Here is a 26,253-nt window from a genome sequence, read left to right on the forward strand (position 1 = left end):
TCTCTCAACCACCCTTTTCATCTTCATATTATATCCTTCTTAATCACCAGGACCTAACCATCAGCCTTTCCAATTCCATACTGATATACAGCCCTGAAATATCTTAATAGACGGAAAGGGGTCATAATCCACCACGGCAAACATTTTCCTCGGAACCAATTCATCCCCATCCCCCGTCTCCTCTCCAACGCAAAGCTCTAAATTAATGTCATCAGTTTATTTCCACCACATCCCAGGATGATTAATTGGCAATCAAATACGTAGTAAATTTATTGCTGCAGATTCCCACAAAACATTGCTAACGACTGAAAGTGAATATTACAGGAAGATACAGAGGACACTTGCCAAGAGAGGTGCCTTCTGACTTAAGATGTAACAGAGTGCCTTATGGTAACTCCTTGTGCCCTGTGACTCTTTGTGCCTTCTGGTCAGGAAAAGGACACCTCCCTTATTCAGTGGCAGGGAGAAAGAGCTTATGGCCGGTAGATGGTTGCTATCTGCTCTTACTGGTCAGGAGAGGGGCTCTTTTCGTAGTCACTGGTCAGTAGAGGGTTGTTACGCACACTGAGACTTATTGTCCAGGAGAGGGTACTTACTTGCCAAGAGAAGGTAGTTTAACGTAAGTACTTACTGGCTAGGAGAGGAATCCCACATTTAGTTCCTGGCAGAATAGGGATTCTACGAGTACTTGCTGCCTACTGGTCAGGACAGGGACGCTACGAGTGCGTACTGGCCAGGAGGGTTGTTGTGCATAGTTACTGCCATTACTGGCCAGGGGAGGGATGCTGGGTATTCTCATTGACCAGGTGGAGGGTATTTGTGATTACACTGGCCAGCAGAAGGCTGCTTTGTAATTAGGCCAGGAAAGGGTTGGTGTGTGTACATACTTACTGGCGAGGATAAGACCACTGCGTGTTCTTATTGGCAAGTAGAAGACTGTTTTGAGTGCTTACTGACCAGAAGGATGTTATGCATTCTTACTGGCCAGAAGAGGGTTCTGTGATTACTTATTGACCGCGGGAGGGTTGCTATGTACTTATTGGCCAGTAGAAGGCTCCTTTGAGTACTTACTGGCAAGTAAACGATTACTAACGATGCCCTTTTGTTGGCTAAAGAGGGATACTTACTGGCCAGGAGCGGGTTCGTTATGTGTTCGTTCTGGCCAGGATATGGTTGTTGTGACTACTCACTGGCCAGGAGGGGGTTGTTGTGCGTACTTATGACCAGGAGAGGGTTGCTATGCATACTTACTGGGCAGGAGGGGGTTTGTGTTCGGGTTTGTGTGTTATGCGTTCGTTCTGACCAGGATATGGTTGTTGTGACTACTCACTGGCCAGGAGGGGGTTGCTGTGCGTACTTATGACCAGGAGAAGGTTGCTATGCATACTTACTGGGCAGGAGGGGGTTGGTTATGTGTTCGTTCTGACCAGGAGAGGGTTTTTGTGGTTACTTACTGGCCAGGAGGGGGTTGCTGTTGGCGATCGAGCGTCTCGGAGGTCCCGCAGTCCGATCCGGTGTTCGTGTCGCCCGCCCTTGGTCCTGTAGACACACACGAGAGAGATCAATGTGATCAACGGACATCACCTTGATATTACATGAAAATGTTCGTTGGGCGATATTCATTTAAATTTAGACCATGAGACACTGATAGAGGTGTACGAGCTAAAAAAACGGAATTTTATTTTCGTTAACTTGGCATACTTGTAGATAGTTGACAAACTTGTTTCGAAATCCTCATTTCTTAATGTGGTCTACACACGGTTAGAAAGAGTTCTAGCCTTCCCTCACCGCACAAATCTTGTCTATTCTTTATACCGCACGAGCGTAAGATTAGGATCGCAAATTTAGTTAAATGACAAATTTAGTGTGGCATCGGTCATTGTGGGGTCCGAATTTATCATGCTTAAAGCTGATGTCTGTTATTGGTGCCGGGTCGTAAAAACATTTTAGCCCCACTAAGAGAACGGCGACAATCATCTCAATGTCATAGCTGCTCTTTGGTTTACAATTTGGCTAGAAACAAGCAACAGACACATTAAAATCAACAGTTTTTGTGAGCTACGGACCCTAGCAGAATATTGCAACAAATCATAACAAATAGTTACCGCTAGAAGATGCTTGCAGCGAGCCATACCAAAACATCGTATGTCATGATGAATAAAATAGTAAGAATCGTTACTGAAATAACTCACTGACTTTTCCCGAACGTCACTTATAAAATCTTAAAGAATAGCCGAGAGACCATCCCTGCAAATCTAGCAGTTTTTACCAAGCTCCTACTCCGCGGTGGTAACCCAATCGACTGGGAATAGGTCGTGCGGTACAGTATGCGTTCAGGCGTTTACTACTAGCGCCATCTATTGGCAATTAAATAACTATAGTTTCGATAGACAGCCGCGTAAAGGACGAAGACTCGCGATAACTGCTCGAAAGTAAGATTGCCTCGTCACTTTCTCTACGCCAAATGGAGTTTTGAAGCAATTTTGAGCTATGTTGATGATTCTGGGAACCCTTTTATTAAATGATTGAGCAAGACGTGTGGAAATTAAGTCGCTGTTCTAGGACTCACGGTATTTGTCTCAAGATGAAGAAAGTTGTTTAATTGTCTTTGTTAGCAGACATTGCTGAAGGGAGTAGAAGCCTCCCTCCATTCGCGCTGTTCTCACAAATCACATCAGAAAAGTGTCGAAATGAATATGAATGTAAAAACTGCTACTTGATTGAGAGGGCCGACAGTAGCATCTGAATATCTAGGGGTCCAATTTCCAAATGCAGAGTGTTCCTCTGAAGTCCCAGTTCATCGGAAGACAGGTAATGCGACACTGTCATAGACATACTCATCAAACGTTCATTGTTGACTGTTGAGCGTCTGGAAAGTGTTCCCCACGAATCAAATTTGATCTAGCCTACGATTGCCGAGCATCGTGGGAGCAAGCATCTGTCGGGATCATCAGAGTGACTGATCCAGTAACTACTGTGAGATCTAATGAGCCAGTGACGAGCGGAGCCCCTCACCTTGCCCCTCAGCTGTAGAAGTTGCGTCTGCGACGGGTTTTCGCCAGCTGACGCCAGGTGGCGCCGCATTCGCATCCTCCGCTCGAAGAGCTGCGCCTCCGACGGAGTTTGGTCCGACTGGCGGTAGGTAGCAGCACTGTCAGTTCACCGACAAACCCCATAGATGGCAGCACGGTACACGACCCGTCCCGTCTTCCCTACATCACGGAAGTGCATAGCAGCAAGGATTACGGCCACACGGTATAACAAAAATCCAGTCTACAGCAATAGGAAAGTCCTCGCAACATCTTCCAGGGCGTTCGTGCGCTCGGCGCGCGGTCTAAAGAATCAGGACCACCGCCACCAAAACACAACGTGTCGGGAATCCGTACTTGAAAGCTGCGACCCAGACAGCCGGCCGGACGACCCTTCTACCAACCTTATACTCGGAGAGAAGGTCGCCAAAGTCAAATTGCACGGGATCATTGAACAATTGCCGGGCGGCGTCCGAGTTGAACGCCTCCTCAATATCTCCCAGATCGTGGGAGGACAGATCTGGCAGATCTTCCGCCATGTGGTCCTCCAGCATAGTACACGACTGGAACAAAGATCAGGCAGGCAGGGGAGTGTCATTACAGGCGATGGCGGATGAAGGAATACTCAGGATGCGGTCAACGCCCTCTGACATGATAATGAGTCGGGGAAGTGCCATGTTCACAGGTGGTGGTGTGACAAACACAAGCGATTGCGCCGAAATTACGTCACGAAAGTGAGCCGTGAGCTGCATGGTGAATATAACGGTATATAACCGGCCAAACAGGCTCGGTCAAGGCGAGCATCTAGACTAGTGCCATGTTACAGCGAGTTTCGCGTTTCCGCCACTGCCCTCCGACAGCTGTAACAAAACGGCGCCTGGGACCTAAATAAAACTGCACCATCGCAACGGAAGCTAGTCTGAAATTGATTGACATGAAATCAAAACCAGTAGAAGAAGCTAGAACAGAAAAAGCAGCGCTAAAGCGCCGGAAACAAGTTAGTCCCAACCCGCTTCAATCGTTAAAAATCTGAAAGCTGATCGCATGGCAATAAGATCGTACTAATCCTCAAAAGTAGCGGCAACAGCGCAGCTACCTTCCCTTCCCCGTGTACCAAACACCCACCATAGTCTGCACGTTGGACGCAATGTCCGGCTCCACTTTGGGGCTGCGCTCTGGCGAGGCGCGGGCGGCGGGCTGCGGCGCCCTCGGCGCTGCACACCGGCCCTCCCCGCCCTGGTAGTCCAGCTGGGTGGTCAGCCACGACATGAGATCGTCCTCGCCACCGTGGGCGGGCACCACGCCGCCCAGCGGAGCGGCCGTGTTACTGCATACTGGCGACGGGAGAGGGGGGAGGGGGGTCAGAGAGTTTCCTCAAAGAGGATATTTGGGGAGTGGTACGATATAAGAATCGAATGCCGTTTTAATAGTCAATCTCTGATATCAGCTGCCCAGTGTCCAGTCTATCGCACAAATAATCCTTTGACAGTCTGGAAAAGATATGTGCTAGATGACGGTGATTATGTATGTCCACTGCCAACATTAGCCCTGATAGAGTGCATGCATATGTGCTTTAATATTGGTACAATAGAGTGGACACTGGACCACCAGTAAACCGAAAAAAGAAAACTTTTAATGCTGAGCATGGGTACTAATTTATCAGTGCCGAATATATTTGATTGCTAGAGGAAGGTGGCCACACATGTCGATTCGTTGCACGTCTGCAAACGAGATGAGTGACGCTGAACAGGGTGACGCTACATACCTTTGAACATGTTAGGTGACTTGATAATAATTTAATCTGGAACACAGAAGAGTCATGGATCGTCAAATACAGGCAATGGAAATGTCATATCGACACTTTTTTTTAAACCCCACATTTGTTCTCCGGTGAATTTCAGACAAGTTGGTTAGAGACCTTCAAAAAGGGTACAATCACTCGATTTTTCTCAAGTTTGTCTGTTTTGGCAGATAAAGCAATGCCAGAACAGGCCTACGAACACACATATTTGATCAGGATCGGACGATTGGACACTTTTAAAAGGAGATCTTTCGTGCCTCCCGGAAATTCACGGGAGAGCAGATGTGGGGTTAAAAAAAGGTGTCGATATATACCACTACTCATCTAATGCCTTACACAATACAAATTGCTTACGTTAATTGCGCTTATTGAGTAAGGTCCTTCAAAAACTGCATAAACGGTAAGATGCACGGTACTTATCTTTCTCTTCAACGTAACAGCGTAAAAAGCACATCTTAATACATACTAGGCTCAATGTTTCAATATTATGTCAGCAAAACAGCCTTCATTCCTTTACAAAATTATTCTAACTGGGTTCAGTTACTTCGTGAAAAGTAGAAAACATTAACTTTGTTGTTCTGTACGCGCCGCCAAAGGGCAGACATAGGAACTCAATCAATACCATGGGTGAGGTTTCTGCATACCAATTAAAGAAATTTATTGGACAACAACCGAAAGTACTATCAAGACGTTAAATTTTCAGTAAGGCTTTCTTCAGCACAATCACGAGTACAGAAAACGGAAGACATTTGAAGAAAAAAAAAATGTGGAATCGAGCTGGTGAGCATTTGCCAGTCGTCGCTTGAAAGATATATTTCAACGGAAAACATTTGTTCAAAATATAAAAAGAGCAGAGGCCAGTAACATTCGCGTAATATTTGCGCCTATGCCACATTGTATAATATTTATCTAAATACATATCTAACATTTTCATTGCCCGAAGTGAGAGACAGCCAGTGTCCTCTTACCTACATAGATAAGAAAAGATGATCAGTGTTCTTCTGAGCATTCTGGTACACCTGAAACACACGAAAAGCAGGGGTCAAATAGCATACCTGTACAGAGCGTGTGCCGTGGAAGACGAAGTTGGGAAAGAGAGAGGGAAGGAGGGAGGGAGGGGAGCGATGGGAGAGGGAGATGGAGAGAGGAGAGAGAGAGAGAGAGAGAGAGAGAGAGAGAGAGAGAGAGAGAGAGAGAGAGAGAGAGAGAGAGAGAGAGAGAGAGAGAGAGAGAGAGAGAGAGAGAGAGAGAGAGAGAGAGAGAGAGAGAGAATTATGCGGATTATGCAGCAAAACAAAATATTGTACAATCATATCTCTCATCAAAAAAAAAAAAAAATCTGCACATACAGATCATGCGCCAGGGTGGGCAACAGGAGTACAGAAAACATTACACGATTGTCACTCTTCAAACCCCCGCACCGCTGAAATGTTCCATTAAAATGAGACAAGAAAATAAACGAATTATTCAATTACTAAAATGAATGAGCGAGCTTAGAGCTATTAAACTAAAAGATGAATGAACGAATGAATGAAAGAATAAATGGAGGGATGAATGAGTGAGTGAATGAATGAATGAATGAATAAATGAATGAATAAATGAATGAATGAATGATTAGGTATGAATGTATGAATGAATGAGTGAATTAATGAATGGTGTATAATAGTGTGAATGAAATGAAGATTGAAGGTTGGTGGTGGCGTATGAAATATGAGCGAATATATTTAATGAATGAAGGAATGCATAAATGAATCATGCTCTAACAGATTCCGTGCGTTGCTACATGCAATGCAGTGAAATATGTGTTTTCATTCATGCGGGTTTCCGGTTTCCTACTGTCTTCCGGTATCCACTCGAATAGGCTTTAAAGTGACACAGGATTCATTTATCTGCACTTGTCGGAAAACCGATTACTTTACAATACAAACCTAACAGATTCATGTTATCTATGGTTTGACTTTTTCGGACACAAGCGGGGTTTTGGATGAAACATTGGCACACTCAAGAGTCATTTCATAACTGGTCTGATTGGTGATACTTTCCGTTAGGCATTGTGACCTGTTTATTAACTTCTTTGCTGATTTTAACGAATTTCACCTCGATTTTACATAGGGCTGAAGCAGGTCCTTAATTCACCTTTTTTATAAACGCAATCAACCTGTGGTATCATAACGTTCAGGCGTTGTCCAACTAACTAGAATATAAAAAACACATTGACAAGATAAAAAATACGCAGGGCATGCTGCAATCTGACATCGCCAATGGTTAAAAATAATGTATGTATAATTACGGAGCGAGCGAAGCGAGCGTAGTCTTTCCTTAGATTAACGGAAATTTCTGAGTATGAGCGGCCGGCCGGCCGGCCGTGGTCACGCTTTTGCGAGGCTTATATCTCAGCAACCACTTGACCGATTTACACGCGGTAATTTTTGTAGGGTAGCTTCATTCCTTCTACCAAGTATTGGACTATTCCCGATGCATGTGGGTGACCCCTTATGCACGTGCCACGTGCAAAACGAAGAGGTGTCAGTTTTGTAATTGTTGCAATATCTCGGTAACTACTTGGCCGATTGCGCTGAAAGTTGGCATGTAGGTAGGCACCCACTAGGCACTGCATATACATGTGCCAGAGTTGGGGTGCTGCTGCACGTGCGCACGTGCAGGGGTCGTTTCCAGATCTCGGGAACGGCTGGACCGATTGCGCTCAAATTTGGTACACGGTTAGGGACCGGTTAGTAGGGTGCCGTGCACAAGTCAGTTGGGACCCATTTTGCACGTGCGCACGTGCAGGGTGCCGCTTCCAGATCTCGAGAACGGCTGGGCCGATCCGATTGTGCCCAAATTTGGCACATCGCTAGAGACCAGTTAGTAGGGTGCCGTGCACAAGTCAGTTGGAGGTACCCCCTCGCAATTTTGCACGTGCAAGGCCCACCCTCTCGCTCGCTCCGTTAGTCGCCCCAAAAGGCGTTATACTGGTTTAATGACATCTATCTAGATGAAACATTACTTTTTGGCTTGGCTCTGGTACGAATTCCATACCCGAGCTCAGTATTTATTTTTCCCGGTCGTCATTTCCGATCGTCCCCGCCGACCCGCCCCTCCCCGTGCAGGTGGGCGTGGTTTCGCCCCGGTGGTGCAGTGCAGCGGCGCCCGGTGCAGGGGGCGGGGCCGGAGGGGCAGGGCAGGGGGAAGGGTCACGGGGTCGCCGTCAGCGGTGCCGGTCGCCGGGCGGCAGTGCGTACCGCCGCGGCCGCCGCCCCTCCCCGCCCGGCCGAGACGGCCCATCGACCAGTGACGTCACGACCCTAGTTGCCGCCGCTCTCCATAGATGGCGCTCGCCAACCACAACAAACGCTCAACAGGTGGGCGCGGCGCGGCGACGAGCGACGGAGCGTTCGTTCACCCACCGACGGCGCCGCCGCGGCCGACTCATCGGCCCATTGACAAGACTATCCGCATTGTCCTCACTGACTCTACGGGAACCGAACACAGCTGGTCAATGCTTCCCTTGCCCTCTTATCTCCGTCGCTCTGGCCTCTGATCCTCGCCGTTGCGTTGCTCGACCAACGGCGTTGATCCGAACATCCCCGCTGGCTGTCAGAGGTCTCCCTGGCAGATTGGCGTCAGTGACCCGTGCCAGCGAGCGCCGTCGGCGTTGGCTGGGTCGAGCGGCGGGGTCGGGGTCGGCCAGGCACCTCACCTGGTTCATGGCGGCCCGTTCATTGATCCGATTGCACTGAGCCAGGAACGGCGCGCGGCGCAGCCGAGCCGGTCTCAGGACGGGCTCTGCCACAGGACCACGGCGCCGTGGCAGTGGTGACACGACATGGAGACGGTGGGATATGCGACGCCCGACGCTGTGGTTTGTTGCTGTTCCATGAACCCAGCGCTGAGTCATGAGGCGGGCATACCGCCCAGCGGCGGCACTGAGACGGAGAAACGACCGGCACTAACCTTCTTCAGGATGTGCTTCACTGAGCCGATCGTCAATCACTCCCACCGGCAGCGCTTGCCGTACTTCCGCACAGGCGTGCAGCGGAATCGCTATCACGGCGGGTCGTCTGCCGTCCGGCCGAGCCGCAGCCGTGACCGGTGACTCACGGAGAGGTCTGACCTCGCCGTGACGTCACCGTAAAACCAGCACACGTCCCAATGCGGCATCCAGTTCTTACATCACGCTGTGCCCCGGCACCGGGCAGCGTCCGCCATGGGAGTCCGCGCCGCCGCCGCCGTCCGCCGTCCGCCCGTCACCGTGCGGAACCGGTTGGATCGTAGAGCTGCAGACATTCCGAAAACTCGGGTCCACTCCAGTTCCAGCCTTCCGCCATGGAAAGCTAAACCAGGTGTAGACTTCGTTCCAAGTCGCCAGGAAAAGTGTCCACACTACTACTTCCGCGTTGCTTGCCTTCATGAAAGATGCCGCTCACACACGCTCGCGGACGGAATAATTTAGGCCAGCGTTTAGGGTAGATGTGCCGGTCCACTCCAGCAGTAAAGCAGCAGCTCTAATCCAGCTGGGCCGACTCGCTATTTCTGCCGCTGCAGACCGGCACCGCCGCTCGGGACGCCATGAGGCGCGCTTTGGCGAGCTCGCGTGTTTCGCTCAAACGGTCCGCATCAGATGCTCGGCCGGGGCGTCCGTGGACACGACAGGCGGGTACCGCCGCGTCGCCGCCGCCGCCGACAAGTAAGCGGCCGGACCAGGGCGTGAAATTGGCAGCGTAAGAAATACGCGGAACAGTGAAGTAAGCAGTAGGGGAGAGCGGGGCGATTTGGCCGCCTTTTTGTAAAAGCGATATTTTGAGAAAACCAGTGCGCGTTTGGTCGATTTCTCCTTGGAGGAGTGTGGGGCGTTCAATTGTTGTTCCGGCCTGTTACTTGCATCATGCCGGGACACTTCGTTTCGGTAGTAATTAACCGTTCTTTCAAAGACTGCACGGCGGCCAAATGACCCCGGTACCGGGGTCATTTGGCCGGGGGAGTGGGGTCATTTGGCCGGGCATGTGATTCAGAGATATACCCATTACAGAGCTGAGGCAACCTGAAATATTGACGCCCCAGATTGTGTTTAACTCATGAATTCTGGATTGACTCGACGCATGACTGATGTGACGATTCAGATGCCCCAATGCTGACACAAATGATGAGCATCGTGACTCATCTTTGATTCGCCTGAAATCCTTAATTTTTCAAAAGACTAGGCTTACACTCGATTCATTTCAATCAGTGCAAGTGAGGAGCCACATTTGATTTACGAGCTTACGACTCATGAGTTAAGCACTGCCCAGTGATAACAACAGCCAACTGTAATGGCTGCCAAATCGTAGATTGCTATAGACGACAATCGCACTGCAAAAAAGTCCTTTGTGCACGAGTTGTTTGTTTATTTCAAACTCTGTCGTAAATACGAAATAAAAACGATTCTAGCAGGCCCCGTCTTCGACCCAGTACTTCAGATCACATCCACTGTAAAATACGGTCCCGACGACATGGACACATGTCCAGTCATCACTGCGCTTCACTGTTTTTCACCTTCGCGCCCCTGTTTCTTCGACGGTCCAGCTCCCGACGTTCGATGGTTCGACGGTCCAGCTTGTGGACCCCGCTTTTTGCTCCTCGCCATACGTGCTTGTTGCTCGTCCTCCAAAGCCGTCCGCTCCGGGCTGTTAGTCATGATTTTAGAACGCCCTTTCTTCCGAGTCGACCGGCTTTTCGAACGTTGATGCGCAGCTGCGGAAGTGGTCGGATGGACTCTGGGCTTCCGACAAGCAACTAAGACACGGCGGCTGGAGCACGGCCGCGGCAGGCAGCTGGAGCACGGCCGGCCCCGGGGCTGGCGGCTGGAGCACAGCCGCGAGCACGGCCGGGGCCGCGGCGTGCTGATCTGCCGTCGCTGGGGCGACGACCGGTGCGAAGACCGCCGTCGGCGCAGTCTTCGTCGTCGAAGATATCTCGGTATAGCGGGGATGTCCCGGACGCTTCGAATCCCTTAAGGATGTTCTTCCGCGTGAAGGTGGCGTCTTAGGCACGACGAAAAATCGGCGCCACCTGGTAGAGGTCGATGTGACGTCCCGGGTTCGCCATCTGCCGCCGGGTGCCGAAAGCCAATCAGCGGACACCTTGGTTAGGTCGTCTCTTGCATTTAGATTGCGCCGCATTACCATCCTCAGCGGCAGAACCTAGTCAGCGCAGCGCGTCTCTCGCAGACTAGGCAAAAAATCAACTAAGTCGCTGGGCGGCCAATTCGCCCCGCATGGGGCGGCCAATTTACCCCAATATGACATTTTTAGGAAAAGTTGTCCGCAGACAAGCAAAAATTGTTACTTAAACTTGGAAAAGGGTCAGACAGCTCCCTGAATCACCAGATTGTTCTACCAATAGAGTAAAAATTTTGATGTCACCCAAATAAGGGACACCATGCAACTTTTCGTAAAGAAGAAAAAGTTACGTTTTTTAGCCAAAATTCAAATATCGTTGGCTTTACAAAAAACTGGGCGTCGCCGAGTTTCCTTAGTTTCTTTCCAAAGTAGTTTTTATGACGGCGGATGGTGCCATATTAAAAAATAATCGCTCGGGTCCGTCAAAACGCGTAGACATGGGGCGGCCAAAGTGACCCGGGCGGCCAAATGACCCCGCTCTCCCCTACACGCTGTGATGCCTATCAAGCCGTTATGCGAAGCCGGCCAGGAGCAGGAAGTAGGAAAACAGGCGGGACAGTGCGCCACCGTTCCCTGTTCCCACTGTGTGGTGGTAGTGGCTGAGCGACGGGCCAGGCGGGTGGCCTCAACTCATGGCCGACTAGCACACCTCGAATGGGAAAAAGTCGTGACATCTCTTGCGGCTACGAGGCCTTCGGAGCACGTTCATTTCGTTTCGTACTCCCCGAAACAATTCGGCTGAAGGTCGATAAATCGTATCGTTTCCATATAGAGGCAAATGCAATATTCAATGCATCCCATTCTAGCGCTGATTTGAATACAAGCGAGACAAGAATAGCACTTTAATCTTTCACATTATTCCACATCAAACAGGTACTCGATAAAATTAGCAAACAGTTTAGATCGGCACGTGACCACAGCACCCAGCTGCTGGTCTTGCAACCCACCCAGCTGATCTCCAGACCATATAAACCGGGTGCTTCAACGACCAGCAGCCAAGAGTCACAAAAGATTCTAGCCCCAAACCCGAATGCTACAACAAACACCAAATACCCTAAATGTGCTGAAAAATGCACCCATTCGCCACGCACGGTCGCTCGCGCTGGTAGCGACGCGCAGGGACCCGCGGCACCCAACGACAAACGTCTATCGTATAGCACTGGCGGAGCCAAGGACGGCCCGCGCTCGCCACCGCGCCGGTCGCCGAATATGGCTCTCTGGCTGACCCTGAGACCTCAGCTGACCTTGCGGCATGCGTCATCAGCCGATGACGTGCATTTAACGAGCGGGCGACCGAGCGAGAGGCTTGGGGGAGAGAACGACGCGAGGGTCGTGGCGACTGGCGAGAGCGGGACAAGCGGAGGGTAGATAGGCGAGAGTGAGACCGATGAGATCACGAGGAGTGAGTGGCAGGTGGTGGCACCGGCACTCGGCAGGTGCGGGCGTGAGTTGGGCGGGTAGCGAGCCGGGAGATCATACAAGGTTGAAGAGATACGTAAAGTGGTAGATGAGCAATGTTCCAAAGTTTGACTTGAGCGAGATGTTTTTTTGCCTTCTACTGATAGGTGATGTAGGTAATACCTAACTGGGCTGGGGCTGGGTAAACTGAAGCAAAAAAAAAAAATAGCCAGCCGTGTTGACATTTTGCGGAACAAGTACGAGTCAGATAGCAAAAGAGTGAAGACTATCAAAATTAAAATACCGTTCAGCAGTGGAAGGCGAAAGAACATCACGGCATAGCTGGGCACTGGGCAGAGACGCAAAACACGGGTAATAACTAGTCAGAGCCAATAGGCTCTGCAATAGAGTTGCAAAGTTTCCCTACCGCACTACCGGCATGCCGATAATTTTTCACTACCGCAGGTTTTTTCGTGGTGTCTGGCATGTCTTGCCGGTAGCATGCCGGTATTTTTGGTTTTGCACCAAAAAAAAAAAAATTATTAGCATTTGATTCAAACTTTGGGCACTAAGAGGTTATTAAATTGTAAGAACAGCAATCTTTGCCACTGCAAAATATATTTTGTGGTAGAAGTTACATTGTTAAGGGTAGGGGTAACATTAAACATATGAACCTTAGCATTTCACACTTCACAAGTTTGGTTATAACTAGAATTGTCAAGAACCTACTGTGGTCTATAAAAGGAAGAACACACATTCATGTTGCGAAATCATGATCAATTAGTAAGTCTAATGGTAGGTAATAAAGTATAATACAATAAAATAGATAAATGTTAATGACAATTGACAACATTCCATAGGGAAAAGGCATAATCAAAACACCACAAAACACATTGTTTGGAAACAGGCCTTGAGTCATGAGATGTGGTCTGAGATACGCTACAAAGAATTAAACACTGAAAATCCAGCTGAAAAGGTACGTATTAGGTAGCCCTGAGCCTGACTTTTGTCCCAAAAATGAAATGAAACTTAAAAAGAAACTGGCACTTTGCCTTATCTCTACAAGAAAACACAATATGCAGACAAAAGTGGCGCAAAATAATAAGAGCTTAGAGAACCAAGGATTGACTTTTAAGATCCTCTCTCCCCTAATGAAAGGATGTGAGATGATGACGTAATACTTATTCATCTGCCCTTTTGGTTGAATTACTGATGGGAAATGAGTTTTCTTGTAGTTAACTGCACTCAAAATGTTAATTTCATTAGAATTCAATATCGTGTTGGATCATTTACATCAATAAAAATCATTCACAAGGCAGTGTGCTGCAGTCCAAAAACTTTTTTTTGCAGCAATTTTATCAGCTGGTTATGGTTACCTGGTTACCTCTGTTATGGCGCATCTGTTTCGAAATTCTTCTTGATAGCCTTGTGTTTGGAGAGGATCATGAGAGATTCGATGAGGGGCATTATACCGTTTTTGTACATATCATTTGGTGACTGTTCTCAGGACTGCTGTTCCCGCTCGTCTCTGCCGGCACTGTGTTCGGTGCCGACGGCGGCGGCCCGCCTGCTGAGCCCCGCTGTCTACGCCTCCGTCGACGCCGTGGTCGGGCCGGCGGCCGGCTGCCCGCCTGCCGTTCCCGCTGTCTACGTCTCCACCTGCTGAGCCCCGCTGTCTCCGTCTCCGTCGACGCCGTGGTCGGTGCCGACGGCCGGCTGCCCACCTGCTGAGCCCCGCTGTCTCCGTCTCCGTCGACGCCGTGGTCGGTGCCGACGGCCGGCTGCCCGCCTGCCGTTCCCGCTCGTCTCTGCCGTCACTGTGTTCGGTGCCGACGGCCGGCTGCCCGCCTGCCGTTCCCGCTCGTCTCTGCCGGCACTGTGTTCGGTGCCGACGGTGGCAGCCCGCCTGCTGAGCCCCGCTGTCTACGCCTCCGTCGACGCCGTGGTCGGGCCGACGGCCGGCTGCCCGCCTGCCGTTCCCGCTGTCTACGTCTCCACCTGCTGAGCCCCGCTGTCTCCGTCGCCGTCGACGCCGTGGTCGGTGCCGACGGCCGGCTGCCCACCTGCTGAGCCCCGCTGTCTACGTCTCCGTCGACGCCGTGGTCGGTGCCGACGGCCGGCTGCCCACCTGCTGAGCCCCGCTGTCTACGTCTCCGTCGACGCCGTGGTCGGGCCGACGGCCGGCTGCCCACCTGCTGAGCCCCGCTGTCTACGTCTCCGTCAACGCCGTGGTCGGGCCGACGGCCGGCGGCCCGCCTGCCATTCCCGCTGTCTACGTCTCCACCTGCTGAGCCCCGCTGTCTCCGTCTCCGTCGACGCCGTGGTCGGGCCGACAGCCGGCTGCCCACCTGCTGAGCCCCGCTGTCTACGTCTCCGTCGACGCCGTGGTCAGGCCGACGGCCGGCTGCCCACCTGCTGAGCCCCGCTGTCTACGTCTCCGTCGACGCCGTGGTCGGTGCCGACGGCCGGCGGCCCGCCTGCTGAGCCCCGCTGTCTACGTCTCCGTCGACGCCGTGGTCGGGCCGACGGCCGGCTGCCCACCTGCTGAGCCCCGCTGTCTACGTCTCCGTCGACGCCGTGGTCGGTGCCGACGGCCGGCTGCCCGCCTGCCGTTCCCGCTGTCTACGTCTCCACCTGCTGAGCCCCGCTGTCTACGTCTCCGTCGACGCCGTGGTCGGTGCCGACGGCCGGCTGCCCGCCTGCTGTTCCCGCTCGTCTCTGCCGGCGCTGTGTTCGGTGCCGACGGCGGCGGCTGTCCGTCTGTCATCCCCGGTCGTCTGCCAGCGCCATGGTCGTCGGTGCCGGCGGCCGGCTGCCCACCTGCTGAGCCCCGCTGTCTACGTCTCCGTCGACGCCGTGGTCGGTGCCGACGGCCGGCTGCCCACCTGCTGAGCCCCCTGTCTACGTCTCCGTCGACGCCGTGGTTGGTGCCGACGGCCGGCTGCCCACCTGCTGAGCCCCGCTGTCTACGTCTCCGTCGACGCCGTGGTCGGTGCCGACGGCCGGCGGCCCGCCTGCTGAGCCCCGCTGTCTCCGTCTCCGTCGACGCCGTGGTCGGTGCCGGCGGCCGGCTGCCCACCTGCTGAGCCCCGCTGTCTCCGTCTCCGTCGACGCCGTGGTCGGTGCCGACGGCCGGCTGCCCACCTGCTGAGCCCCCGCTGCCTACGTCTCCGTCGACGCCGTGGTCGGTGCCGACGGCCGGCTGCCCACCTGCTGAGCCCCGCTGTCTACGTCTCCGTCGACGCCGTGGTCGGTGCCGGCGGCCGGCTGCTCACCTGCTGAGCCCCGCTGTCTACGTCTCCGTCGACGCCGTGGTTGGTGCCGACGGCCGACTACCCGCCTGCTGAGCCCCGCTGTCTACGTCTCCGTCGACGCCGTGGTCGGTGCCGGCGGCCGGCTGCCCGCCTGCCGTTCCCGCTCGTCTCTGCCGGCGCTGTGTTCGGTGCCGACGGCCGGCTGTCCGTCTGCGTCCCCGGTCGTCTGCCTGCGCCATGGTCGTCGGTGCCGGCGGCCGGCTGCCTGGCTGCCGTCCCTGCTCGTTGTCGGCGTCGTGGCCGGCTGCCTGCGCCGTTGGCGGTGCCGGCGGCCGGCTGTCTGCCCGCCTGACGTCCACGGTCGTCGGTCCTCAGACGGGCGACTGACGTCCTCGCTCGTCTCTGGTCGTCGCTCGTCTCCGTCGACGCTGGTTTGGTGGTCGGCGTGTAGTGGGCGGTACAGGTGATCAAGTGTTTGGGTACTATTGCCTTGTGCTTGGGGCTTCCGAGGGGAGGGAGAGCTGGGGTTTGGATGCGACGGGGGGGGGGCTGTTTGGATCTGGGATTACGACCGGGCTTCCGGGGTGGCGGCTGGGGGATGGGGATGGGGGGGGGGTCGGGGCGTCGGCTTGGGTTTGTTAAACTCTTCGTGTGACGTAAGGTACTCTTTTAAGTGTCAGCAGTGAATGCAAGTAGTTTTAGAGTTCAGATGTATTTATCCATGTGTATTCTTTCTGCTACGTTCTGCTTTGCCATTTGTTTTGTTTTTGTTTTTGTCAGTTTCCGTAAGTTTAAATCGTTTAATTTTACCGTCTATCTGAGTTATTTTGTTATATGCATTGTTTGGTCTTGTTGTTTGATTGTTTTGTTATGTGAATGTTCTGTTTATCGCCCGTCGCCGCGCCGCCGACATCTGCTGAGCGTCATTTCACTTTCTTCAGGTCCCGGGTGCCGGGCTGCTTCAGTTGGGTCGGCGGCGTCTACACCAGACACGTCAACACATTCTAGATCTTCAAGCGGAAGCCACAACAACCACATCATCGTATCACACGTAAATATAAATTCCATCACATCTCGCTGCCGACTTGACGAGCTATCCTACTTTTCCTCTCTTCACGAGATCGACATACTGGGACTTTCTGAGACAAAGCTTGACGACACAGTACACCCTTCTCTTTACACCCTTGACAACTTTCATGACCCATTAACTAAACATAGGAATAGAAATGGGGGAGGGGTGGCTATGTACGTTCGCAGTAATATTCCGGTTAAACGACTCTTTCATCTCGAACATCACGACTATGAATGGATTTGGTGTCTGATAAAATTAGGTAAATTTAGTGTAATAGTGTGCACAGTATACCTTCCTCCGAATATGACCGCACCACAGCATACTAATTTCTTAGAAAACTTGAACGAATCCATAACCCTAGCTCAAGTCCACTCACCAGACAATATTGTTATTTTGGGAGATTTTAATGCTGGAAACACATATCTCAACTCAGACTTATTTAACCATAGCCCCGTAACACCATTTGAAATTACCCTACAGGATGAACTTTATTCACTCAACCTCAAGCAGCTCATTAATCAACCCACACGTTATGCAGACACCAGTGTTACCAATTTACGCGATCTTCTTATAGTATCAAACCCAGAAATGGTCCTTGACAGTGGTACACTTCCTCCTTTTTCAAAAATTGATCATTTACCAATATTTGCCTGTCTTAACATAAGTCGCCCCTCCAGCGTAACATATTCCATTAAACTATGGGACTACAGACATATGGACGCAGACAAACTGACACGACTTTTGATGGACACTGACTGGGACAGACTTTTGGACTGTGACTTGGACGACGCAGCATATAACTTGACTGACGCTCTATTAACTGCAGCCAAAGCAGCCATTCCAAGTCGGAAAATTACAATAAAATCTCACGACAAACCATGGCTTACCATTGAACTTAAACGAGAAATACGCAAGCGGAATAGGCTTTTCAACATAGCAAAAAGACGTAACACGGACGATGACTGGGAACGATGGAGACGACAGCGAAACAAGACCACAGAGACAAACCAAAGACTTAAAAATAGACACATACAAAACCAAATTGACAAACTTCTTGACCATAAAAAGGACCCACGATCATATTACAAAATTTTAAACAGTATTATCGGAAAAAGGACTCATCGTAGCATGCCACCGCTTATAAATCAAGACGGCATACCAATCTCAGACGACTTTGACAAAGCGACAATCTTAAATGACCACTTTGCATCCCAGACTCGACTAGACACACACAACTTGCAAATGCCTGAAATCCCTATTCCTGTTCCCCCTATTCCTCCGCTAACGGATGTCCAAGTCACCGAGCCCGAAGTTATCAAAATTCTAAATTCCTTAGACATCAACAAGGCAACAGGCCCGGACAAAATTCCTAACAAATTATTAAAAATGTGTGCACTTTTACTTGCTGAACCTCTGTCCAAACTCTTTAACAAATCACTTCAACTAGGAAGGTTCCCCTCACTTTGGAAAAAAGCCTGTGTCACTCCAATCTTCAAGCAAAAGGGATCTAGCTCAGATCCAACAAACTATCGTCCTATTAGTCTTCTTCCCAATCTCTCTAAAATTCTCGAAAAAATCGTTTTTTCCAAGATATATTCTCATTTGAATGGAAACAACTTACTTTCAGAAAAACAAAGTGGATATCGTCCGGGCCATAGCACACAAATTCAGCTCTTGTATCTAACTCACCAGCTATACTCTGCTCTAAACAAAAGCCAAAACTTTACAGCTATCTTTCTTGACATCTCGAAATATTTTGATAAAATTTGGCATGATGGACTCCTTTTAAAATGCAAAATCGAGTGCAATATTTCCGGTTCTCTGCTAGCCTGGCTTAACTCTTACCTTACAGATCGCGAACAGGTTGTTCGTGTTGGAAACAGTCTATCATCATCCCAAAAAATACTATCCGGTTGCCCCCAGGGCTCGGTGCTTGGACCTCTTCTGGCCTTAATTTACCTCAACGATCTATCAAACAAGACCAAAAATGACGCTCTCTTTTACGCTGACGACACTTCACTTTACTCTTCCCATCCCCACGACAGTCAGGATCATAGACGCTCCTTGCAGAACGACCTGGACGAGATTAAACGATATGGGACTGACTGGGCCATCACCTTCAACGCTAAAAAGACACTACAACAGACATTTACAAACCGACGAGACAGCTGTCCTCCAGCACTCACATTTGACGGGCAGGACATACCGACCGTGACAAGTCATAAACATCTCGGACTGACACTCTCGACGGACCTTCACTTTCGCGCACACATCAATAACGTCATTCGGACAATTAACATTCTCCTAGGACCGATATATCCCGTGGCTAAGCTTCTTCCTAGACCAGTCTTGAACAACATTTACTCTACCTATATAACACCTCATTTCGACTATTGTGATATTATTTACGACGGACATTTGACATCAACTGACGCCATCCGACTCCAGACGCTTCAGAACCGCTGTGCCAGACTTGTAACAGGGACGCTTTATCGAACACCAACTACCGCATTACTTACCGAACTAGGATGGGAACGACTTGAGACAAGACGATTAATTCATAAGCTTCTATTCTTTCACAGACTTTACTTCAATCATCCTCCTCTCCCTTCATACATTAAAGACATATTGACAGAAACCAGACAAGACGCCACGGGACTTAGACTTCGCAATGCTCAATCTCTTACTTTCCCCCCTACCAATCTCACTTCTTTCTATAGAGCCTTTTTTCCTTCGACAATAAGACTCTGGAATACTCTCCCAGACACATTGCGTAACACCTCATCCCGCTCCGCTCCGCTTTTGCTCGTCAAGTCTGGCAGCGATTTGGGGCACCAGAGCCACCCACTTTCTTTTCTTTCGGCAACAAAACGCGTAACACACTACACACACGATTGAGAGTGGGCATGACGACTCTCAAGGCACACCTGTTCAACTTAGACTTAGACTTCGGGACTTAGACTTCGCAATGCTCAATCTCTTACTTTCCCCCCTACCAATCTCACTTCTTTCTATAGAGCCTTTTTTCCTTCGACAATAAGACTCTGGAATACTCTCCCAGACACATTGCGTAACACCTCATCCCGCTCCGCTCCGCTTTTGCTCGTCAAGTCTGGCAGCGATTTGGGGCACCAGAGCCACCCACTTTCTTTTCTTTCGGCAACAAAACGCGTAACACACTACACACACGATTGAGAGTGGGCATGACGACTCTCAAGGCACACCTGTTCAATATACAACACCCCAACACACCCAGCCCAGTATGTGCTTGCGGTTATCACGATGAGAACACAACTCACTTCATACTCTGGTGCCCACTTTACCATACACAAAGAGTAAAACTTATAAATGCAGTTCGAATCATCACTCCAAATTTTGACAATTTCTCAGCAAAATTAAAACTTGATACCCTTCTCTTTGCAAAAGACTTAAACAAGCATCAAGGCACACAAATCACCCATCACCTTCAGACATTTATTGTAGAGACAAATCGGTTTACCAATACAACATAACTGTTTAGTTAGTGCATTTAAGTACCATTGATATTAATGCAACACACTGCTTACATAACACTACACTACATTACAAAACACAAAACATGACACTATGACGCAAGCTGGCCCGATTGGAGTCGTCCGTCGCCTGGGGCCGGGTACTGTCTGCTTTTTTGGCTCGGCGGGTTTCGGGCGGGGTCGACGCTTTCTGATGCTTTGGTTTGGTCATGTGTTCTTTGTTTAACTTAATTGGAGAGGCGCCTTTGATTTAAGCTTTTTGCTTTTGCGCCAATCCTCTATTGTTTTGTTCGTTGTTCTTGTTTACATATGGAAAAAATACAATGAACTGAACTGAACTGAACAAGTGAGTTATTAACACATATTTTACATGATTCGTATATTATTCATGAAGCAGCAAGCCATGGCGAATAGGGAAAAAAACAGATGTTGATCTCGCTTCCTCAGTTAGGAACATGGCCGAATCGGTAGGTAGTTTTTATGTTGTGGTCATCTATATTTTAAACATTTGGTTGGTACCAGAAACACTTTAGGAGAATGTGTTATGTAGAACACGTGTGAAATATAAATGTGATTACTTCTAACTGTCCAGTTTTCAGAAACACATTTCAGTAATTCAAGTTCTTTTTGTCCTTGCTTTTTGATGATAGTTAAATGCTTTTTGTAGGCAATACCTCTTTGATTACAAGTTATATTTTAACAGTTATAAACGGAATTGGGTTTCAAAATTGTGGGTATTTATAGGGCCAACTGAGTAAAAATCAGCCTGCTCGTAGTTGTGGTTGGACAATGGGTGTCTACTGGGTGGGATGGGTACCTACTGAAATTGCCAAAATGTGGCATCTCTTGTAGGTGTAAACTGGAATCAACAATGCAGGTTTTTTAGTATGCCGGTAATTTGGTGGTGTTTTTGCTTTGGGTGTGGTAGCATGCCGGTATCCCCCCAAAATTTTGTGGGGCGGGGCGGTGCCGGTAGCAGCCTTTGGGGGAAACTTTGCAACTCTACTCTGCAACACCAGTGCATTTGCCGGAAGCATTGCCACATAAATAATTTATTTTCCCCATGAAGAACAATTGCTACAGGGACTAACTACTGAGCAGACCCTTATCAGTATCGAGCGCTTGAGTGCAGCGCAGCGGCAGTCGGCGTAACGGCGGAATCATCGCTCGCCGGCACCGCGTGCTCTCGAGAGCGTCCGGCAATCGGAGCCGACCGTGTTGTCAGCTGACGCGTCCGTCGCAGTCGGGGGATCCCGCAGTCCTGTCTCTCACCCAGACAAAAAACCACAAAGCCACAGCCGTCGCCAGTGCCCAGTCGTCAACGCGTGCAGCGCGGCGGGCGCCCCACACAGGCGTCACGCCGGGCGACGATATAGGTCAGGGGTACGGGCTCGACCCGGGCGGCCGCGCCCCACGCGACCAGCCCGAACGGGTCACAGCGGTACGCCGGGTCGTCTGCCCACGCAGCTCCATGGATGTCATGTTTCATGACAGTTCACATCATGGTGCGTGGGAGGTCGCTGAGTAGACGACTCTGACGAACGGAGAGCGCCGCGCCCGGGGCACGCCATTATACAGGCATTCAAAGAAGGCGAGGTGGTTTTTCCTCGCCACCATCCTTGTAACGAGTCGTCCTTGACCGAGCGTGGTCCAAAAATGCCCGTCATGCGACGTATTCATCTGCGCCTGGAGCGACCGGGTTGACAGCAGACGCACGCAATGTTACGCCGGACAGTCCGGATGGCGACTCGCGATACGAGTACATGAGTCCGGAGGAAAGTGCAGGACAGGAGGGAGTCAGTCCCTTGCAGACGGGGGGGGGGGGCTCAGAGCCCGTGCCAACACCCCACATCGACAGAAACTGCGCTGCGTCCAGTACAAGCCGGTCCGATCCAGTGTACCGACCTTCTCCAGTGTCTCACGCCGCACGAAACAACTTCCGACAGCCAATACCTTCCAACTTCTGGCCACTCGCCAACGCCCGTTTTGCATACTTCCCGACCTCTCGCAGTAGCCATAACGGGAGCGGGGAGCATCCAGCCACTCCCTGGATGGTGTGAGCGGGTTACCGACGAGCCGAGAGGACAGGCGCCCGTCACCGCCGCCGCTGAAGAGCTCCCAGTCACCGTCAGCTGACGTAACGCGTAAAAACAGGCGGCGACCCTGACCGACTTGCAGCCCGGTTTTGGGTCACTGTTAAGGTTGCGGCGGCGGTGGTGAGGGCGGTTAGGCCACTGCCTGGCACCCGGCCAGCGAAAAGATAGAGTTAGTTGTGCCTGGAAGGTGTGCCGGTATCGTGCTAGTGCAATATATTGAGAGGGATATTGCGTCATGACAATTAGCTAATAGCCCTGAACTCTGATGGCTCGTTGTTGGGCGGCAGAATTGCCCCGCTTGTTCCAGGTCTTTCAAATACCTTTGTGTTCATGTTTGGTAGCTAGGGAGCAGCAACATAATAGCTCCCTCAATGATTGACAGGTGGACTTGATTGTCCTAAACGTTGCTATGCAGAACGGGAGCTGGCAATGCACTTTCGTTGACTTTCCCTCGCCATAACCTGCAGCGGTTGTATTGTGTTCGTCATGAGACACCAGTCGCATTCCTTTGAACCTGCTGCCTTCCTGGGGCATGTGGCGTCGCCCGAAACTGGTTGCTGAATGGAAGTCGAAACTCGCCGTAATGATCAGCAAGTCACCAATGAGAAAGTAGATGTGGCCGCCGACCAGTTTCGATTCACGAGCAATGGATTACGGAGGCGGCGTGCCCGGTTTATGAGCCGACGACGGCAATAAATCGCCCAACCATAGTAATCGCTCAGTCATTCAGACTTCTCGTTGTAAATGCAATGCAATGCAGAAGCAAGTTAAAGCACAAAGAAGCAAAAATGATTGACAAAAGAAAAAAACACCTGTCCATTTATAACTACATATAGCCAAGTTATCCTATATGGCCTTGGTCGATACCAAACAACAAATAAGTCTGAAACCACCCGTCAAAAGGAACATCGACCATTTCAGGGAAAATATATGAGGCTCGGTGTCGCCCGGGAACAGAGGGAATAAACACCAGCTGCAGCTCAGCGCCCAACGACATCCAGACACTTCACGACATACCGTCAAAAGCTCATAGCGTCATTTGAGTCCGCACAACACCCCTCACAATGTACAATTTATGAGACAATGTAATGGAGCGCCCGACCTACGACCCTAGACTTATTGTTGGGACAGGACCATACGATGTCACAGTCAAAGGGGTCGTTATATGAACAGGGGCTGTTTGAACTGCGGCGCACAAGCTTACATATTGTTCAGGAGCACTTGTTGAGAGGGTCAAATGTACACTTTATCGCAAGTAGTTTTGAAGTAAAGGTAAGATATGGTAAGATCAAGCGCACGGTGACGGAGATCACTGGCAGAAATGTCCCGATTTCTAGAACCAAAGTGATACGAACGTCGCTGTGTAACAGCGTCATCTGCGTCGCAGCCGCGGCCAAATTCTCTGTGCAAGTTACCCCGAGCACGCCGAAATGAGTTCCATTGCCGCTGCCGCGGCGTTGAAGTGCAATTTACCAGCCCGGGGGCGTTTCTGCCCACTGAGCAGAGGCGCATATCACTCCGTCCGCCAGTGGCAGAGATCAGGTCACGGCGCTCCCTCAGGCAGTTGGTTCGTGCCTCCAGCTGGACAAGTTTGCAGCAGCAGGCAGAGCCCGCTCCCGCCCGCAGCTAAGGAACAAAACCGGAGTCGGCGCGGGTCGGCTGCCCACGCCAACCTCGCCCGCCAACGCTTCTGAAGCGTGGGTCGGAATTGAGAGCCAGACTGCCTCGAGAACGACCCCGCTCAAACAGTTCCAACGAAGCTTGTAGATTAGCTCAGCCCGGCGCCCTCTGAGCTCAGTCCTCTGACCGATCCCCATCTCTGCTTCTCCAATGCCTTGCAGAGCCGCAGCTGCAGGTCGACATACCGGGCACACCACGATCGTGATGGGCCCAGGTCAGGGAGTGTGGTTCCCGTTCAGACAGCTCTGTCAGCAGACAGACGACACCGGGCACGAGCCCGGCTTACCTGGCTGCTGACTCCCAGCTGACACTGCTGATCGTGCTGATCACACACCACTGCTGACCGCGCCATAGGTGAGCTACGGGATCACCGAGTGGATGAAGTTGTAAAAATTTGAAATTCAAATGCATATTATATAAGCATGAGAAGTTGTAATGAAATTCAGTAGTTTCAGTGAATAAGCAAGCTTCATTACCATAACATTGCCAATGAAAACAGACATTTAGCTTGACCAAATAAGAATCTGAGCCATGGGGTCACACAGGTCACCGCCCCTGGTATATCAACCTCCTCACCAAAACAGCTCGGCCAACTCACGTGTACGAGCACGTGTCCGTCAGAACGGTGTCTGCCGCCCCGCTCCTATCTCGAGCATTCGCCGGCAGTCTGTGAGAGACCGAACAGCTGATCCGTGGCGCTGGGCAGGCCATCGGTGCCCTCTTTCGGGTCTCTGGGGCTTTGAGGGCCATCGAAGTCACCGGGGAGACAAGCAGGAGCCCTCTAGGAGCAACAGGCCCAGCAGAGAGCACCAGGGCAACTACTGACAGCCTGCAGGCCAAAGAAAGATGCTACTGAGACGAAAAAAGAGCATCCGCAGACCTACTCATAGCCCTGAGCCATCATGGAGCAGCACACAAAGAGCTCACGGTCGTCAACAGAGAGCATCCGCAGGGAGTTCTCGGCAGCCTCTGGAGAGCACAGGCGTAGCTCAAAGACCCTCTCGCCGAGCTAGCGGAAACTGACAACCAGTCATATTATACAGACAACTCAGCTTCTTTCCTGATGGAGTTAGGACGCGGTTAACAGTGGTGGGTTCGATGAATGGGGAAGGCCGAGGAGCTCATACTCGTACTTATTAGTGGATAGTTCGTGAAAGTAATCTAAAACTAATATCGGCAGATAGTTCGTGAAAGGAAGTTAAAACTAATATCGCTAGGTAGTTCGTGAAAGGAGTTTAAAATCATTACCTGTAGATAGTTTGCAAGAATAATTTTAAAAACAAAAACTGGAAATAAATAACGAACCCACTCAAATCAGACATAAATCCGTGGATAAAATCATTTCAAACGAGCAATGCACGCACAGGTGCTACTGGGTCTGCTCGTTAGTCATCGGGATATTGCTCGTGACAGGAAAGGACAGCACAATCGGTGGCACAATCTACCGCCAAATTAACACCACTGCCGTTCGCACACTAAATCCGTTCACGCAGTGGCTACGTCACGCAACCAAGTCGCAACCTTCTCCGTTTCATGGCCAGTCGGCTGATAGCCTACATCGGCAAAAATACTCCGGAAAACTCGGTCTATCCTTGACCGAAGTCGCACGGCTTGTGGCGGAGCTAATTTCTGTCGGACGATTTTTCGCAGAACTGCCCGAATGGCCACGTCGCAGTTGGGCGCGTCGGCTTCCCGTACAACTAATCCATTACCTCTGCAGGCCGTCTTCCTGGTTCGAGGCTGTCGACGGCCGGCAATCTCTCGGCACCGGTGGCTGTCAGACTTCACGCCGTCACTCTCCTCACGATATCAATTGGAGATGCCCGCCGAGCGTCGTTCCAGCTCGGTGGTTTCGCCGGTCTTTCGAGCCCCCACTCTGCCGCCTCGACACCTGCGGGACCTCGCCCGCGCCGGGCACGGATCACGTAACCTGCAACAGTGCAACAGGTCCTGGCCGTCTCCGCAGGCTCGCTCGGGCCAGCCACGCCGGGACAGAGCGCCCCGTCATCCACCCCGATCCGGACCGGCGGCGACCGATTTGGTAACCGGCCGCGCTGCGGTGACGCGGCCCGGCCCGGCGGGCGGCGGGCGGCGCGCCGGGCGACCCTGAACGCCGGCCTGACCCAGATAGAAGTGGTACCAATGTCAGCCTGACGGCCGGCCGGCCGGCCGGCGGCGTCCCGCCAGCGAGCTGGAGCGGTCGGCGGCAGCGCAGGTGGGCTCAGCCACCGGCCGTATTGATCACAGAGGAGA

General features: G+C 51.2%; 1 protein-coding gene across 5 annotated transcripts in view; it reads right to left on the reverse strand.

The window, feature by feature from the left end:
* LOC122388042 (formin-like protein 6) overlaps window positions 1-26,253 on the reverse strand; it is a 133,920-nt gene that overhangs the window by 59,589 nt on the left and 48,078 nt on the right. For 3 of the 5 annotated variants that reach the window (XM_043378803.1, XM_043378805.1, XM_043378808.1), the window contains exons 3-8: window positions 5,803-5,849; window positions 4,795-4,830; window positions 4,155-4,363; window positions 3,434-3,592; window positions 3,016-3,132; window positions 1,455-1,539 (exon numbers count right to left, since the gene is read on the reverse strand). In XM_043378803.1, coding sequence (XP_043234738.1) covers window positions 1,455-1,539; window positions 3,016-3,132; window positions 3,434-3,592; window positions 4,155-4,363; window positions 4,795-4,804 — 580 coding nt within the window. In that variant the 5' untranslated portion in view covers window positions 4,805-4,830; window positions 5,803-5,849. Of the gene's footprint in view, window positions 1-1,454; window positions 1,540-3,015; window positions 3,133-3,433; window positions 3,593-4,154; window positions 4,364-4,794; window positions 4,831-5,798; window positions 5,850-26,253 lie in introns of all 5 variants that reach the window. The other 2 variants (XM_043378804.1, XM_043378807.1) reach the window with 1 other exon arrangement.

This window comes from Amphibalanus amphitrite, unplaced genomic scaffold (assembly GCF_019059575.1).
Source record: "Amphibalanus amphitrite isolate SeventyFive unplaced genomic scaffold, NRLGWU_Aamphi_draft 000306F_arrow, whole genome shotgun sequence".
NCBI classification, from domain to species: Eukaryota; Metazoa; Arthropoda; class Thecostraca; order Balanomorpha; family Balanidae; genus Amphibalanus; species Amphibalanus amphitrite.